The 19,543-nt window shown below is 40.3% G+C and overlaps 1 protein-coding gene across 1 annotated transcript in view; it reads left to right on the forward strand.

Moving 5' to 3' along the window:
- Nucleotides 1-19,543, forward strand: part of C2H10orf67 (chromosome 2 C10orf67 homolog) — a 123,918-nt gene that overhangs the window by 53,433 nt on the left and 50,942 nt on the right. Inside the window, exons 10-12 of the mRNA XM_050939114.1 lie at nt 16,395-16,526; nt 17,531-17,610; nt 17,687-17,752. Coding sequence (XP_050795071.1) covers nt 16,395-16,526; nt 17,531-17,610; nt 17,687-17,752 — 278 coding nt within the window. The remainder of the gene's footprint in view (nt 1-16,394; nt 16,527-17,530; nt 17,611-17,686; nt 17,753-19,543) is intronic.

Below are 19,543 nucleotides of genomic sequence, written 5' to 3' on the forward strand. Positions count from 1 at the left end.
AAAAAACCTACAGCACCGAGTCTCAGAGCTGGGTCAGCTGATTCAGACCATCTGCAGCTGTGCTGTGGGTCTTTTATCACAGTGTAGATGTACCCTTAGTGTGCTTTAGCAGTTTCCACACGGGACATTACTATGCAGGCAAGCTGGTGTGCTGTAGATTCATACCCTAGTTTGCCATGCAGTAAATTGCTGTGTAAATAGGCACTTTAAAAATAACTGAAAGAATCTAAATAATGAGATTTCTTTTTAATATTATAGGTATACTCCAAATTTTCTTTATACTAATAGTAATATGCAACATTTTTGATTACCTTTGTCTCCTCTATTCTCTGCCTGTGGCACATAGTAGTGTAGTGTCCTGAGGGCTGTAATACCCAGGTCTATTTTCAATTGTTGAGTTTAGTATTTGAATGCTGGGTGGTGTTGGTGACTTATGAGATACAGGAAGTCAGACTAGATGATCTGATTGTCCCCTCTGGCCTGAAATTTTATGACTATGACATTTTCAGATTTGTGCATAGCATTTGTCCCCAACCTTCAAACAATAACAATATCCATCTTGTAAAATAAATCTATAAATTTGAGATAAATCTGTCAATCAACAGTTAAAATGTATTAACTGATCTTACTGCAATGCACCTATCCGTACTCAAAGCATATCTCAAAATATTAATTAACTGTTGACTCTCTTATCAGGGGGTAGCCGTGTTAGTCTGTATCCATAAAAACAACAAGGAGTCCGGTGGCACCTTAAAGACTAACAGATTTATTTGGGCAAATAAATCTGTTAATCTTTAAGGTGCCACCGGACTCCTTGTCGTTTTTGTTGACTCTCTTGAGGTGAATATTAGGATTTATTGACTGAAGAGATAAATACTGACCAATATGAGGGGTTTTTTTGTTTATGGCAGGGTGAGGCTAAGAATATAGGGCCAGATTTTTCAAGATATTTAGGCACCTAAACATGCAGACAGTGGGATTTTCAAAAGCACACAAAAAATTAGGCACCTAGGTGCTTTTGAAAATCTCACTATGTTTCTAAATACCTTGAAAAAACTGGCCCATTGTCAGGTAAATGTGATGGCTGCCGGAACCCTTAAACTTTGCAGTCCTTGCAAAGAATGATTTTTTGTGTGTGTGTGTGTGTGTATAATCTTTTGCATGTGTAGTTTTTATTTGAAATGAGATGAGGACTCCATCTGTTTACATGAGGGTGTAATGAGCATGTGATGTGAGAGAAAATTAAATTATCTAATCTTGATGTACAGGCTGTTATACTCAACATACCCTTGTCCCTCTTTTTGTTGAGCCAATGCCAATATTTCTCTAGAAAAAAATCCTCATTCACTTTATGCACCCAGATTCTCAACCAACCTTACAAAAATAAAATTCAAGCCTGATTTATCAACAAAACTAAAACTAAATCATCAGCACATTACCAGTCCTCGCTGAGGGACTGTATGACTCAGGGATTTGCTATAGGGATACGGTACCATCCGCCTTTAGGGTCACCAGTTTTAATCTGGTTCATGTCAGCATAGTTACTGAAAGCAATTACTGTCTGATGACTCACTGATAGTCTGCGTGAAATGAACGGGCAATCTCAGTCCAGATCATTGGCTGGCTCCCTTCATTTTTCTTCCTCTTTACATGAGGCAGACACCTTCTTGCATAATTACAGAAAGGTGACTGTAGAGAGGGAAAATATGGTATCTGATAAGTTTGTTCACTATATCCAGGTTGTCCATTATAATAAATCCCTCATCGTATTTGTTATAAATAGAGGTACGTACTGAGAAAGAAATACACACATCTTTAATATGTTATTTTAAGAGGGTTTTTTTAGTTATATATGGTTAATATTTTTCTAACAACTGAGTGTCCCCCCTAAATAGGGATGGTTGGCAAGTATGACTGCATAACCTGTTAAGATTAGTAATTTGAACTATTCAACCTAACTGTAGGGAGGTAGCAAAGAACCTAGTCTAACAGAAGAAATCTGAAAGTAACTATGTTTAAAGATGATGATTTTGAACCGTCTTCTGTACATCTCACTAGTTCCCGCTCTTTACCAAAGAGTGTGTAGTGAGTCTGACTGTATAGTGAGACTCAGGCTAACTTGTCTGGCCTTTTGGACCGTAAATGAATAATACTGTTATTCAAAATTTTGTTTTTTAGAAAAAAAATCTTTTTGTTTCAGCCAAATAAAATTCTTACACTAGTGGTCTTCCTTAACTTTTTCAGAGAACTTTATTTAATATCTGCAAGAAAAAAATTAGATGCCTCTTAGTGAACAAAAGATTTATGTTTTGTTTTATCATTTCTAAAGACATACTGAATTTAGGATACACAAAGGTTTTCATTTGACTTCAGTTTGCGGTAATCCTTGATCTTCCTAAAACTTCAAATAATAGCACATAGCAAGCAAGTACTTAGAAGTTAATGTCTAAATTGATGTATTAATCACCTTAACTTTTTCAAAGCTGTATTTCTTACAACAGTTATTTTGTGTATCTTATTAATCATACTTATATTTGGAAATCCATGGCATTTGGTGGGAACAGCACACATGCTGAGATAAACTGAAGTTGAGGCAGGACTGGAAGGAAGGACAGAAACAGTACCAGCTAACTGAAATTTGAAAAATGTTTCAAAGCAGGATTTGTTGGTATTAATACATAAAATACAGTATTGTTGAGTTTGGTGTTTGCTATTTTTAAGTGTATGTCAAATAAAACATTACAAGCATGGAGGCATATCAGGTCAGGAGTGAGTTGCAGTGACAATGCCTTTATTCAAGTATTTCTTTACTTATTATTTAGATATTTCAATAATAATAATAAGACACCTATCCATGGCTCTTGGTGCCCTAATACACCATTAATTGTACAATGAAACAAGGGCTGGCCTTACCATGAGGCGAACTGAGGTGGCCACCTCAGGTGCCAGACTGTGGGGGGGAGCCACTAGGACCCAGAGTGTAGAAAATTGTGTCTGCTGCTGGTGCATATGTATTCTCTCTGCTCTAGATGCACAGAGATGGTGGAGTGCTGTGCTGGAGGAAGGCAGGCACACGAGATGTAACAGACAGGCAGGAGAAAAGGTGAGAGGGAATAACAGAAAGCAGCAGGAGCTGCAGGGAGAGAGGAGGAGGAGCCTCTTATGTACCTCTCTAGCACCCCCAGGAGCCTGGACTGATTAGGGAGCTTCTCAGGTAGCTTCCTGTTTGCTGCTGCTTCCCTGAACCCACTTGAGGAGAACCGGCAGTCAACTGAAGTAGTAGGAGCCAGTTAGGCCCTTAAGACGCTGATATCTTCCCTCACTCAGGCCCTGCTACCAGCCTGTTTATTTGTCCCCTTCAACTGAGTGTTGAGAGCCACTATATCTGGCACAGAACAGCAGTCATGAGTGAAAGAAGAAAATACCCTCTAGGGCAGCGTTCAGAAAAAGAAAGAAAGCAAAGGAAGCTTTTCTATGTAAGCAGGAAGGAGCTTTCCTGAGATACACAGACACAAATGTTCACGGTGAGACTTCCGGCCCCAGCGAGGATATGAGTGGTGAGTAGATGCCTGTCTTCCAGTTAGTCAGAGTGCAGGTGACCTGGCAGCTACTGCTGCATCCATATCTCCATTTCAAATGTATGTAACCATGCACATCCCTGAAGAATAGTGTAGATCAGAGAAGAGTGTGGTGGAGGCGCAAGAAACAGCTGCTGTTGAGTTTAGTTCTTTAAGTCTAGATGATCCAGGACTGTGGACCCACTTGAGAGTAGCCTGAAGGACTTCCTTGTACTGCATGGGTCGCAGCAAGTGAAAAACTTCATGTTCCCCAAAGACAATGAAAATAGAAGTTTCCATCAAACACATTACTGGCATGAAATCCCCAACTGTTACAAAGTGGAGAGGCCATGGCTTATGTACTCAAAAACCCAGAATGCTGCATACCATTTTTGTTGCAAACTCTTCCAGTCTAATGTTCCAGCCACATTGTGTTCTACAGGAAGAAAGGACTGGAAAAATCTGACTGGAAATCTGGCATGCCATGAGAAGGCAGCAAATCACCAGAGAGCATTCCATAGGTGGAAAGAGCTTGAGATGAGACTAAGGTTAAAGGCCACCATAAATGATCAGCTTCAAGAGAAGATTGCATCAGAGCTTCTTTACTGGCAAAATGTTCTGAAAAGGCTCATTGCCTTTGTGAGAATGCTTGCTTGCTACCCAAAACTTAGCACTGTGTGGCACTTCAAATCAACTGTATGTGCCAAACAATAGAAACTTCCCTCAAATTGTGGAGCTGATGGCTGAGTTTGATGCTGTACTCCAGGAGCATCTAAGAAGAATCACCACCCAAGAAATCTACACACACTACTACCATGGAAAAACAATTCAAAATGCGATCATACAGTTACTGGCAACAAAAGTCAAACAGAAGATTGTGGCATATCTAAAGTCAGCAAGATATTACTCTGTTATTCTGGACTGCACACCTGATACCAGACATATGGAACAAATTACTTTAATGTTGCGTTTTGTAACAACAGAACCTAGTGAAAATATCCCTGCAATAGTGACTGTCAGAGAGCATTTTGTAGAATTTATTGACATTGTTGATACTACAGGAGCTGATATGACAAATGTGCTTCTTAAAAAGCTGGAAAATACGGGAATTGCGATAGCTGACGTGAGAGATCAGGGCTACGATAGTGATGCCAACATGAGAGGAAAGAACAGAAGAGTGCAGACTTGGATCCGAGAGTTAAACCCTTGAGGTTTTTTTTTGTCCCATGCAGTTCTCATTCATTGAACTTGGTGGTCAGTGATGCAGCATCAGCTTCTAGTGAGGCTGCTGCATTTTTTTATGTAATTCAAAGCATCTATGTATTTTTCTCTGCATCAGTTCATCAATGGCAGATTTTGAAGCAACATCTGGGAACATCCTCTCTGACACTGAAACCACTGAGTGCCACACGATGGGAAAGTCGAGTGGAGGTGATAAAGCCTATCAAACACCAAATTGGGATGATAGATGATGCTATAGTTGCCATTATGGAGGCTGTTCATGGGAGAACTTCAAATTTCTGTGTGACTTAGTGTTGTGGCATGACATACTGTTTGAAATAAATGTTGTAAGCAAGAGACTCCAAGGTGTTGACCTTGATATATCTGGAGCAATGGAACAATTGGACAAAGCAAAGTCATACCTACAGTCTTACCGGTCAATGAGGATTTCAAAATGTTCTGAAGAGTGCACATGAGTTGGCCGAGGAACTTCACACTGAAGCTATTTTCCCACCCATTCAAGAATACAAGAATCACTGAAAAAGAAGACATTTTGATTATGAGGCATGGGATAATCCCATGAGACCCCAAACAACATTTCAAAGTTGAATTCTTTAACCAGGTGCTAGATTGTGCAATACAGTCAGTTGAAGAATGTTTCATGCAGCTCAAAGAACACAGCAGTATATTTGGGATGTTGTATGATATTCCAAAATTCCTCATATACCTGAAGACCTATACCAGCAATGTGGGGCACTGGAGACAGTGTTGACACATGATGACATGACCGATGTTGATATGAGTGATTTAGGTGATGAACTGAAAGCCCTTTCAAGATACATTTCAGCAGGATCAACTCCAAAGACTGTTCTGGAATATATGTGCACAAATAAGATGACCACCCTCTTTCCCAATGCTTTTGTTGCTCTGTGCATACTTCTAACACTTCCGGTAACAGTTACCAGTGGAGAACTCAGCTTCTCCAAGCTGAAATTAATAAAAACACATCTACGCTCCACAATGAAACAGGAGACGCTGGTTGGCCTTGCAGCCATCTCAATAGAGCATGAGCTGGCCCAGACTGTGCACCTTCAGCAGGAAGCAATTCAAATCTTTGCAACCAAGAAGGCATGGAAAGCACCACTTTGATTATTCAAACAGATAAAAATGCCAGTGTTTACTATGCAGACAAGAAAAGTTACATTTGCTGTTCAGGTATTTGAAAGTTAAGTGTTACTTAAAATTTTTGAACAAGGCATTCTAAGTTGTTAGTTCTCCTTTATTGGGGTAGGTAGCAGAGCAGAACCATGAGAGGAATAGAACAGGAAGAAGGCAGAATTGAGACCTTTCAAAGTTTTGGCCCAAGCAAGAGGGCATGGGGGCGTCATTTGAGGTCCCCGCCTCAGATGCCAAAATGTTGTGGGTCTGCCTTGAATGAAACCCCAGCAGTATTAAAGTAATCATTTCAACAGGTATTCAGCCTATTAATCGCATAATTAATTGTAATTCATTATTTTAAACACTTGACAGCCGTAAATTTTATTTCCCTCCTATGCTTAAATTTAATTATTTGAGTAGTGAGTTCTAAAATGCCTAAGCAATCCTCGCTGGAGTAATTATCATTATTGCTTTTATCAATTATCATTACTACTTTTATTACCATATTATGCTTCGTCATTCATTATTTAAAGTGGTACAATCAGTTCTTCTAGAATGTAAATTTAGCTTGTACATGCCTTAGCAGTTCCAGTTTAAAACAACAATATTAGTTAAACACAAGTCTAGAGTCCAGACACTGTCTAGATTAAGGTTGCTTATTTTCAAATTGTATTTTTAATTATCTCTGTAATATAACTTAAAATTTGTTTGAAAATAATTGCAGTTCAAAGTTTGATACTAATAGTAATGGAGTCAAATGTTAGTGAGTCATGTACGTGATTGTGATCGGTAAACATAAATGTCAAAATAATTAGAAAAATAAATTCCCGTTCTTAATAAGAGGAAAAAAACTTCATCACTTATGTTAAAATTAAGAAAATACATTTTTAGAGTGAAAAACAGTTGACTAAAATAGAGTAGATAATGGCAGTAACACAGAGTATGTCTATTAGAGAAAGTTAGCAGATTTTATTTATCTCTACTAAAGATAGTTTACGAAGTATCAAACTTGTGTTTCTGATATCTGTGTTAAGGCTCCAGAATTGTTACCTCAAGGCTTGGGATTGGGAATATCTTGCTGTGTTATCTTCTGATTGTTCTAAACTTATATCTACACTTAAAATATGTCTTTAATTAGTGTTTGCATGTGTATATATATATTCTTTCTTTATATAAGAATTAGATACAGTACTCTTGTCAGCTAATTTCTTAGTTATTATCTGCAAAAAAAATGAGAGTTTTCAGGTGCCTAAGTAGCCCCTGGAATCACAGTTAAAGTTTCCCCTCCCCACCACCAAAATCTGAAATAGTACCCCTGCTTCCTCCTGGCCTGGTTCACGTCACCAGTGTGTGGCTCCCTGCCACATAACTGCTGCAGCTGCACGTGCTCCGGCCCAGGCTGATGATGATTAGGTTTGCAAACTGGCTGGGGCTCAGGAGCCACATAGACCCAGCATCCATACCCCTTCCCGCCTACTGCCTCCTCCAGCTGCTGCTAAGGACAGAGCAGAAGGTGTCCGGGTAAGGCCTCCTACAGTACCTGTGCTCAGTTAAGCCCTTCTTGCACTGAGGCCTCCTGCTCCAGAGTGATCGCAGTGTGAGTTGTATTATGGCTCTGAGTCTCCAAATCTTCCAAATATCCTACTGTGCTATGTGAAAATGGCTAATTTTAAATTGTAATACAGTACATTCTCCCATTTACAGTAGTAAGCTACTAGTATTATTTAACCAGTAATTATTTCCAGAAGATTGCATTTATGTATTATTGTTATTGTTGTTATTATTAGTATTATAAGTTTGTTTATTTATTTATTGGCTTAGGTTTTTTCCTACTGATTTTCCGTGAATAAAAGTTGCACCAGTGAGTTGCCATAGATGAAGTTTAAAACTGATCTGTCAGTATGTATTTTTATTCTCCTTTTGGGGATAACATAGATAAAACATACATTTAAGTGCATAATCTTTGTGGAGAAAAAAGCATGTGTGCCCACAAGATGTATGCAGCCCCTCCCTGCAGTTTTCTATCTAGCTCACCTCAGCTCCCTCACCAGGAAGAGGATGGAGCCGCCTGTGTTCTAGCGTTATATTCATAATAGTTGTCATTCCACCACGTTTCCATTATTTCTCAGGCTGTACTCCTGCTGATTACATTTTAATGATTCTTGTAGCCTTTCAGTCTGGCTATCATGATTCAGAACAGAGTAAGGACCCCAGATTTTAATGTACTGAATTAAAAATTGACCCACTTAGGGCTGTATTGTAAGTGACCCTTGCGTGAGTGTATAAGAGAAGGAAGGATGCATAAATTCTCCACCCCCATACACTCTACACAAGGGCCGGGCAGTTACAGTCTCTGCACTTCACTGAACAAGCCCATGGACCAAGAAGAAGTCAGATCCATGGCCCTGACCCCTCCTCACTGGCCTCATACATCAGAGAGACTCTTCACTGCTCCCAGGCCACTGTATTCAAGATGCAGTCTGCCCTTTCATGAATAAAACAGTAAGCAGCAGTATCTGGGTTTTTCTGTTTGGTTATTTTTGAGGTGGGGTGGAGGGTATACACTGTAGTACATTCAATAAACTTAGAGAAAACAGACTACAATGAATGTTAAACACACACAATGTTAGCTCACATTTTGCTCAGTGTTTATATTGTAACACCGATTTAGATGAGTAATTTGTTCTGTAGATAGAGCACTGGACACCTGCATTCATTTCAGAGGCTTTCAAAAGATTTGTGTGTATGTATAGGGATTATATTTACACAAGAAAATCTGCTTTGTTATTGAGGAAGATACTGAAAATAATAGGATACCTGTGTTACAGTGATACCTTCTGGGCTAATTACTTATACTGAAAATCATGTACTGTGCTGACTGGTAAAGAATATAAAGAATAGCATTATTATGGAAGCATAAGTCAGAGATGGAAAGACTTATTAGATCATTCATCTTCCTTGCTAATGCAAGATTTTTCTCTACAGAATAATGTTTTGTCTATTTGGGACAGAACTCATATTCAGAAACATGGTGATGGTGTGATACAAGTACCTGAACAGAGCAGAATAAATGTCTCCAGCAATAGGGCTTCCTTCTATTCCCCGGAGAGACTATTTCAAAGCCTAATGCTTCTCACTCTCAGTAAAATTTCCTTCTATTCAACCAAAATTTTCCTTTTCATCCCATAACTCCTAGTAACACCCTAATACTGCCTTGGATAATTGCCCAGCCTCCTTCATGTTTGTACTCTTCAAGTATTGTACACTAGTATCCTATAGCTCTGTAGTCATGTCATTTTTAGCTTTTAATCCTTCCTGATAAATTATTTCCCTCACTACCTCCTTCATACATTTTATTTGTTTCTATTTGCTGGATTCCCTCATGTTTGTCAGATCTTGCTGATCCTAAGGAGACAAGAAATGAATGTGGTATTCTATGTGTGATCTCACCTGAATCATCACTGAGCCATTTTTTATACCTATCTTATTGGAAGTCAGTGGAAACTGTAGGTACACAATATGCCTGAAGATCGGGCCACTTTTATTATGGTGGGTGTTGGTCCTTTGCTAGAATTATTGGGGTATATCTCAATCATTTCCCTGTCATTTGTGGGGGCCTTGGACATTGGTGTACCTCAGTCCCTTCTGTTCTGTGTTTGTGGCACATAATAGTCTAGTCTTCTGTGGGCTGTCAGACTTCGGTTTAATTTTAGTTGTTGGGCTAATGTGTGGGTGCTCGGTGGTGTTGGTGGCCTGCAATATGAAGAAGGTCAGACTAGATGATCTAGTGTTCCCTTCTGGCTTTAAACTGCCTGACTGAATTAGGCTCCTAAATCCACATTTTAGTTTCTAAATTTTATGAACCCAGATTTAAAAATGTTGACCAGAATAAGCATAATATTATTCAAGGCTGTCATGAAAAAAGATTGCATTGGGGGGAAGGGAATTATTTTTGAAATTCTCAAAATGGGGAGACTCCAACCCAGATCACTATTGCTGGTCTTTATGGTACTATTCTATGTAAGTTAAAAAGTAGAACTGTTCCTCTAAAGCTCTCTGACATACAGGAAATAGTTGAAGACACTGCCAACTATCTTCTAGCCCTGGCAGCTGTTCAGTCAGCAGTGAAGGCTTTGAATCCTTTAAAGGATTGTAGAGCTTCTCTAGACTGAAAATTAGTCATGTTTTAAAAGCTAATACTTTTTAATCAACACAGTGTTAAACAGGACTTTGCAGCTAATGTAGACAGGGCAAGTCAGATTTAAAGCCTTCCTTTTTTAGGAGGAAAATGATCCAAGTTTTGTAAGCCCTTTGGGGCAGAGACTGTCTGTCTTGTTCTTTGTTTGTACAGCACCTAGCACAATGGAATGCTGGTCAAGACTAGGGCTCCTCAGTGCTACAATAATTCAAATAGTTAATAATAATAGTTTCTTTTGTGTTACAAGAAAACTCGGGTTGCAGCATGCTCTTTCCTGTCTCTTCCTCTTCCCACCTTCTCCTAGGTTACATCTAACACCTACAAGCTAGGTTTAGAGCTAGGTTTAGTGCTGCAATAAGTAGAACAAGAGTGGTGTCTGTCTGTCTCTCTGTCTATGTAAAACTTCAATTCCTCAACCTTACAATACCTTTGGTCACACTTCAGTTGCTAAAGGTTGTGGGTTTTGTGACTATTTACCTGAAATGTATGACATTTCTTTCCTGAAATAGGAGTGTGATAACCAGCAGGTTGCTATGCAGTGTTCTTATACTGTCCTGTTGTGGGAGAGCAGGAGTTTTTTGTTCCTGATAAGTCAGATTCCCTTATTTGAAGTTAAATCTTGTGACCCTTGTTAGTGGGCATTTAGATTTCCAGGAGAAGATATACTTTATTAGCAAGCTTTAGGGGAAGGCTCAGTGTCTCCATATATTGCCTGCAGTACTGAGATATTGTAACCATGCTAAACTAACAGCTTTGAATGACTTTCTCAGCTAAATACTGAGGGAGCACAGATGAAAAACAGCTATCAAAATAAACATATTTTAATAAAATCTGGCATTTCTGAAAACAGTTTTGTACGTGTGAAGCAATATGCCCTCACAATTCTAACTAAATAAAGGTTCATATAAGTAGACAAGTGTATAGAGGTATGTGCTTCCAAAATTACACTGATACAGAGAAAGGATTTCCCATAAAACATATGGCCCTTGTAGTGTTCACATAAACAAATATTGCCTGGATCCTATGACCCTCAAGCAAGGGTCTGACCCACTTGTGAGCAAGTATCATGTTATCATAAGATGGTCATGAGCCTAGGCTGTCCAGAGACGAAGCATGTGTGTCAAGTGTGGTTGCTGAGAGCTCCCAGTGAAGAATATTCAAATGACTTATGGTTAAGGGATATGCCATCACTAATCCTTCTCTGAGCATTAATAAACAAAAAACAACACCTTGAAGGCACCTGAGAGTTTTTGGGCCACGGTAACTGAGTAGAATGAAAAAGATAATGACAAGATGGTCATTAAGAACATCCAAACCCTAGCTGTGTTTTGTTGAATTGATCAATAGGGGAGCAGAAACTTGTATTAGTTTCAGCCTCACTAAGGCATGCATAACATTTAGCTAGTCTTTTTGGAATGAGGGATGTGTCTGACAATAATAAATAATTATAAATTTATGACTTTTGGGACACTAAATGAGAAGGCAATAATACTGCAAATGGTTGCAATAAGTGCCAATGCTTCTTGGAATAATTGTCAGTCTTGTCTGTAATGTAACATATTTTTTTCTTATTTATGTCAGATGTATTTAAAGTTAAATGTTGTTAAATATAGTTTGAATTTTCCAAGCAGCAGTCTATATCCTTGAGTTCCAACAATGCAATCATCACCTTTTTGGCCCAATTGGATTGGTCAATATTCCTTCCAGAGTTATCATTATTCTTTAGTTATCCCGAGAGATCCTTGGAAAGGGGAAGGGGTTTCATACACCATTCAAACCTCAAACTTCTGACCAGTTTAGTATTGGTTTTCATATGTTTCAAAGAGGCTCATTGCAATCATCTTTGGCCAAAAGGAGAGTGGCTGTGATGCAGAGACTTGAAGGTAAAGACTTAAGTGGACAAATAAAGTCAGGAGAAGAAATGGACAGAAATTTTCAGATGAAACAGTTTCGTTGGAAAATGCCAGTTTGTTGAACCCAAAATGTTGTGTAAGAACATCTTGGGTTTGATGAATTTTTGGTGAGTCAAATGCTGAGTTATGATTGAACCTTGATGAAACCCTGCCAGCTCATCAAGCTGCTTGATCTTCCAGGATCTGTGGCTCTGAGACAGCCGCAAGACCAGAAATCTCAATCTTCCAGGGTCTGCAACTCCATAGCAGGCAACCACGCCAGAACTTCCAGACTCCATGCCATGGAACTGGGACTCTGAAAGCCACGGGAGCTCTGACTTTAACATGGACTCAGCTCCCAACCTGGAAAAAGGGAGTCAGGAAGTGCTGAGAGCCCAAGTTGATCTGAGGATCTAAGGACTTACATACTTCCTGCCATGGATCTAGGACCCTAGAAGTTCTGGGATAAGCTCCCAGGATCTGTAGTTCCTGAGCATCCCTGCTTTGTGGACTGCCCTGGGACAAGAAGTCCAGGGCTTCCAGCTCTTAGGCAAGCAACTATGAAACTGACAATAATATCAGTTTTACTCAGCAGGTGTTAAGGTGTGGGTAGGGTGACCAGATGTCCTGATTTTATAGGGACAAGTCCTGATATTTGTGGCTTTTTCTTATATAGGTGCCTATTACACTCGCTGTCTGGTCGCCCTAGGTGCAGGGAACAGACATCCTATTGGAAAGACAATGTGGCATTGTTTCCAATAAGATAATTTTCAGGATTTCCAGTTCACAGGAAATTTAATATTTGTTTTGATTAATTCTGATTCAGAACAAAACCAAATTTCAAAAAATTGAAATTTCCTGTGAACCAAAAATCCCACGCCTGCCAGCTCTAATCAGGAGAGAGAACATCAAAACACCTGATGGGATAAATGACCACATGGGATAGGTGGTTATGAATTAAAATATGGGAAAGGAGGGAATAGATCACTTTAAAAGAGAACTGTGTGAAGTTAAAGTAATTTATAAGGTCAGAATTTCCTAGCAAGTAGTGTCCTTTGGCACTGCATGTAAACTTTACCTATGTTCTTGCCTTTCTTTCCCCCATGATAGTTCTTGGTGTGCTACCTTACAAATCATTCCATTCTTTATTATTGCCATAATGAGCTGGAATTCTACAATGCCCACCAGTTCCTCAAGGTGCCCTTCTGGTAACTGGAGATTATCAGGATGTGGAGATTCTCTGGCTATGCCCCTTTTTTCCCAGCCATTCCCTCCCACTGCCTCAGCTGGGAAGAGAATTGGTGTAGGAGCTTTTACAATGGCTTTACTCCAAATGAGGATTCATTTGTAGAAAACCTCTGAGGAGAGGGAACAAATCGAATGGCTTTATAACTGCCTTACACCATTCTAGCATGGCCCAAGATCTGGCCAAATGTGTATATAGCTACAGTAGGCTTGATTCTCCTCTCTCAGGCCTGGTCTACACTAGACGTTTAAACCAAATTTAGCAGCGTTAAACCGATTTAACCCTGCACCCTTCCACACAATGAGGCCCTTTATATCGATATAAAGGGCTCTTTAAATCAGTTTCTGTACTCCTCCTCGACGAAAGGATTAGCGCTGAAATCAGTATTGCCATGTCGGATTAGGGTTAGTGTGGCTGCAAATCGATGGTATTGGCCTCCGGGCGGTATCCCACAGTGCACCATTGTGACCGCTCTGGACAGCAATCTGAACTCGGATGCAGTGGCCAGGTAGACAGGAAAAGCACCGCGAACTTTTGAATTTCATTTCCTGTTTTCCCAGCGTGGAGCTCTGATCAGCACGGGTGGTGATGCAGTCCCAAATCCAAAAAGAGCTCCAGCATGGACCGTATAGGAGATACTGGATCTGATTGCTTTATGGGGAGACAAATCTGTTCTATCGCAGCTCCGTTACAGAAGACGAAATGACAAAGCATTTGAAAAAATCTCCAGTCTATGATAGACAGAGGCCACAGCACAGTGCTGTGTGACAAGCGTAACGAAAAGCCAAAGAATCAAATGGACGCTCATGGAGGGAGGGAGGGAGGGAGGGGGTACTGAGGACTCCAGCTATCCCACAGTCCCCGCAGTCTCCGAAAAGCATTTGCATTCTTGGCTGAGCTCCCAGTGCCTGTAGGGTCAAACACATTGTTCGGGGTGGTTCAGGGTATGTCTCTTCAATTTACCCCCCACCCCTGTGAAAGAAAAGGGAAAAAAATAATTTCTTGACTTTTTTCAAGTCACCGTATGTCTACTGCATGGTCCTGGTAGACGCGGTGCTGTGGCACTGAACAGCAGCATCCTCTCTCCTCCCATCCCCGGTGGCAGACGGTAACAGTACAAAATGACTGATAGCCGTCCTCATCATCCTGTGAGTGCTCCTGGCTGGCCTCAGTGAGGTTGGTCAGGGGTGCCTGGGTAAAAATAGGAATGACTCCCGGTCATTCCCGGCAGATGGTACAGAATGGCTGGTAACCGTCTTCATCATAGCAACTGGGGGCTGAGCTCCATCAGCCTCCCCCCCTTTCATGTCTATAGAAAAGATTCTGTACTGCCTGGATTATCATAGCAGCTGGAGGCTGCCTCCCCCTCATTTTATCTCACTAAAAAGTCAGTGTTTCTTATTCCTGCATTCTTTATTACTTCATCACACACAAATGGGGGGACACTGCAACGGTAGCCCAGGACGGTTGAGGGAGGAGGGAAGCAATGGGTGGGGTTGTTGCAGGGGCCCCCCCTAGAATGGCATGCAGCTCATCATTTCTGCGAGATCTGACACGGAGCGGCTGTGCTCTCTGGTTCTCTGGTACACTCGTTCTCCAGTACATTTGCCCCATATTCTAGGCAGGACTGACTCTATTTTTAGATAAAACATAAAGGAGGGAATGACCCGGGGAGTCATTCCCATTTTTGTCTTTGCGCCCCTGGCCAACCTCAGCGAAGGCCAGCCAGGAGCACCCATGACAGCAGCAGACGATACAGAACGACTGATAACCGTCATCTCATCGCCAATTTACAATGGCATGGCAGACAGTACAATAGGGATGGTAGCCATCTCTGCTACTTTGCAAAGGCAAATGAACGCTGCTGTGTAGCACTGCAGTACCGCATCTGTCAGCAGCATCCAATACACATACGGTGACAGTGACAAAAGGCAAAATGGGCTCCATGGTTGCCATGCTATAGCGTCTGCCAGGGCAACCCAGGGAAAAAGGGCGCGAAATGATTGTCTGCCGTTGCTTTCACGGAGGAAAGAATGAATGACAACATTTACCCGGAATCACTCGCGACACTGTTTTTGCACCATCATGCATTGGGATTTCAACCCAGAATTCCAATGGGCGGGGGAGACTGCGGGAACTATGGGATAGCTACGGGATAGCTACCCACAGTGCAACGCTCCAGAAATCGACGCTAGCCTCAGTACTTGGACGCACACCACCGAATTATTGTGCTTTGTGTGGCCGCGTGCACTCAACTCTATACGATCTGTTTTACAAAACTGGTTTATGTAAAATCAGAATAATCCTGTAGTGTAGACGTACCCACAGATTCCTCATTTTCCTCAGTGTAGCTCCATTGAAAGTAAGGGATTTACACCAGTGTAAAATCAATGTGGGGGAGAATTAGGCCTGAGACTGGTATGCTGACATTTTTATAATATTGTAATTAATCTTTACAATGAATTCAATTTGCAGTTTTCAAAGGATTAAACTGCTTTTCTTTATTTAAAAAGGTCTGATACTGCAATGTATCTTCACCTCCAACTATCCTTTAACTATCTGGTGTTTTCCCCTATCACTGAACTGACCACATAGAGACCAGCATGTGTCCTCCAGAGAAAGTGGAATGTATCAGCAGCTGACAAAACAAATGGCTGGCTTGAAGTGGAGAGAGCCAGCATTCAGTACAATATGCTTCAGCAAAGTTGAAAGTTCAGTTGAAATAGGACAGATAATATAGTCAGTGGACCAGATTCATCTCTAGTGTAGACTTCAATAGGGATGAATTTAGCCCCTTAGAGTTTTTTTTTTTAAACAATGTAGCCTTTGTTTTGACAGATTTAGACTTAGTATAATGTTTAATTTACAGATATAATACTAATAAAATTTTGCTAAGTGTGTGGGAGAGTGGAACCATTGAGGTGGTTTAATTTGGGCATATATTATTAGTTTGAAACAACCGGTGGTATTGTCCTTATTTGAAGTACAGTACCTGAAGTAATTATTATGCTACAATGTCATTTTCCTAACTTGTTTTCTTAACTCCTGTGGATTAAAATGACCGTAAGAGTAAAACTGTTTTTCCTAGTGTACATAATCACCACTGATTCTTTGATTGTCAGATTCCAGCATTGAAAGAAAAAGATACCAAAAAAAAGGAGCCAGTGAAAAGTGAAATTACAGTGCCTCATGAAAGCAGAGAATCACAAAAGGAATATCACAAGCAGCAACAGAAGAAGAGTCCTAGTTATAAGGTGTTGTTTTTATTATTAAAATCCAACAAATTCTCTGTAAATATTTTATGTAGATTTCTTGTCCTTTGATACCAGTCTATGGACTGTTCAGAACCATTGCTTGTTAAACCTTTTAGTTACTATGGTAAAAATAATAATTTGCATTTCTATTGTGACTTTCATTCAAGGATTTTGCACCACTTTACAGACATTCATTAATCTCCTGTGAGAGAAGTATTCTTATATTTGTACTACAGACAGGGCTGCCCAGATGGAGGGGCAAGTGGGGCAATTTGCCCCAGGCCCCACAGGGGCCCCCATGAGAGTTTTTCAGGGCCCCTGGAGTGGGGTCCTTCACTCGCTCCGGGGGCCCTGAAAAACTCTCGTGGGGCCCGGGCCCCTGGAGCTTCTTCTGCTCCGGGTCTTCAGCGGCAATTTGGCAGCGGAGGGTCCCCTGAATCTTCTGTGCAGCCCTGACTACAGATAGAAAAAATGAGGCACAGAAGGCCTAAGATACAAGTTACAAAAAGAATCAGTAACAGAGCTGAGAACCATGAATTCAGTTCTATGTTCTAATCACTAGACTGTATGCTCTCTACCAAAAGGCATAGTCCTTGCCCATAAGAATTTATAATCAAGGGTCTTAATCCTGCTTCCATTCAAGGGAGCAGAAATTTTGCCATTGATATCAATAGGATTGGCCTTAGACAAATATGATATACATGACAAAAGTTAAACTTTACTTGTCTATGTTGCCATCTTTATTTTATATAGCCCTCCAAAAAGCTGTGAAATTGTAATGATTCTCAGTCACTCCGGACCTGGGTTGGCTTTGAAACAATGACTGGAGTTAAAAGGTTTTGTACTCTGTTATTAATTCCTTTAAATATCTAGTTTCCCTACCCTAACAGCCAAAACTAGAAGTATCGCTACCAAGAGTAAAATTTAGTATTTTTTGCATAATAAGCATAGAAAATAAATAATACATGACTTAACTTTTTGCAATATTTTTTGTACTTGAGAAGGAAGCAGAAAAAAGAGCATTACTTGCTGAAATTGAGAAGCTGAAGATATCTGAAGGTCAAGAGAAGCAACACATACAAAGGTATAGGTCAGAATTTTTAAGACATTCATTTAACTCTATAAACGTTTTAACATTTTGTGGGTTTTTTTTATTTCAGTCTTAAAAATGAAGTTGAACAAATTAACCGAAGCTGGGCAAAGAAATTCCAAATTCTAAAGAAAAGGTATAGTGGTATTATAATATTGTCCATATTCATAGAAATAGCTCATGTCTATAATTTTGCAAACTATATAAGGAAAATATTAAGGGTATAGATATTTTGTAGATACAGTATTACTACAATGCAATCACCCTAGCTTGGTGTAGTATGCAATCTGGTCATAAGAAATGAATCATTGGTTGGATAATATACTGTTGATCTGGTTGTAGTAATAATACATTCTTCAGGGGCAGGCACATTTGTACCATTAGTTTAACATTTATCAAGACTGTGGACAGAACACTGAAAATGTAATAATATATCTTTTTTTCTATCTTTAAAGTTGTTACCATTAAAATACCAACATTACTACCAGTTACCCCACTACTTTATTAAAAAAGTTATTTTCTATTCTAAGTATAAAGAAATGCTGCTGAATTTTAAATGTCCCAGTGAAATACCAGTGTAAAGAAAGTGAATGGCATATAATATGGAAAAAAACTCAAAATGATTCACACACAAATGTTTTAATGACAGAACTAATGGTTGTGCTTTTAATATACAGTTTTGAAAAATGTACCTCTGTGATATGCATAATGAATATACTAGATCCTGTGTATGTGTAATCACTTGGGCTATGGTGTAATTGAAAAAATAATTAAAAAGTAGATAAATTTACCAAGTTACCACCTATCTGTACCTGGCACAGGATCTCAGAATGAACTCAAGAATTCTTTTAAGCCTATTAAATACATTACATGAAACTGTTGGCTGTTCATCCCAATTAAGTGAATTTGCCTAGTAATCATACCCATATTAACTAATGCTGTTTGTTTTTTTCATTGAAGGAAACTACTATTTTTTCATGTTTCCAATATTCATAAGATTACATATACATAGAATATTATCTAATAAATTAATTATGCACGTCATAGAAGTAATTTTAAAATTGCATGTAAAGGTTATCATTATGTTGTCAGTAACAAATTTGAGTATACACTATTTTAAGAATTCTTCCTATGTTTACACACCATTCACTTCAGCACATTGATCCTCTGATCCAAACTCATTTACACAAAGGATTGGTGAGTGTTTTTTTGTTAAAGCCCTTTTATATCATGCTACAATGGGCCTCTATATTATGAATATTTTTCTCCTTTTTCTATTTCTTTTCTCTCCCCTCTCTACAGTTCTCCTTTTCCAGTTTTCTTCCTTTATTTTCATTTCCCTTCAGTCCTCTTAGATCAGAGATGAGCAAACTTTTTTGGCCCGAGGGCCACATCGGGGTTGCGCAACTGTATGGAGGCCCGGGTAGGGAAGGCTGTGCCTCCCCAAACCGCCTGGCTCGCACCCCCTATCCGTCCCCTCCCACTTCCTGCCCCCAACTGTCCCCCTCAGAACCTTCAACTCATCCAACCCCCCTGCTCCTTGTACCCTGACCACCCCCTCCCAGGACCCCTGCACCCTATCCAACCCCCCTTCTCCCTGTCCCCTGACTGCCCCGACCTCTATCCACATCCCTGCCCCTTGACAGCCCCCCTGGGACTCCCACCCCGTATCCAACCGCTCTCTGCTCCTTGTCCCCTGACCACCCCCTCCCCAGACACCCTGTCCCTAACTGCCCCCCAGCCCAGGATCCCACCCCCTTATCCAACCCCCCTTCTCCCTGTCCCCTGACTGCCCACCCGACCCCTGTCCACATCCCCACCCCCTGACAGGCCCCCCAGGGCTCCCACTCTCAACCCTCCCTGTTCCCCATCCCCTGACTGCCCCCCCAGAACCTCTGCCCCATCCAACCACCCCCTCCTCCCTGAC

Source organism: Gopherus flavomarginatus, chromosome 2, assembly GCF_025201925.1.
Source record: "Gopherus flavomarginatus isolate rGopFla2 chromosome 2, rGopFla2.mat.asm, whole genome shotgun sequence".
NCBI classification, from domain to species: domain Eukaryota; kingdom Metazoa; phylum Chordata; order Testudines; family Testudinidae; genus Gopherus; species Gopherus flavomarginatus.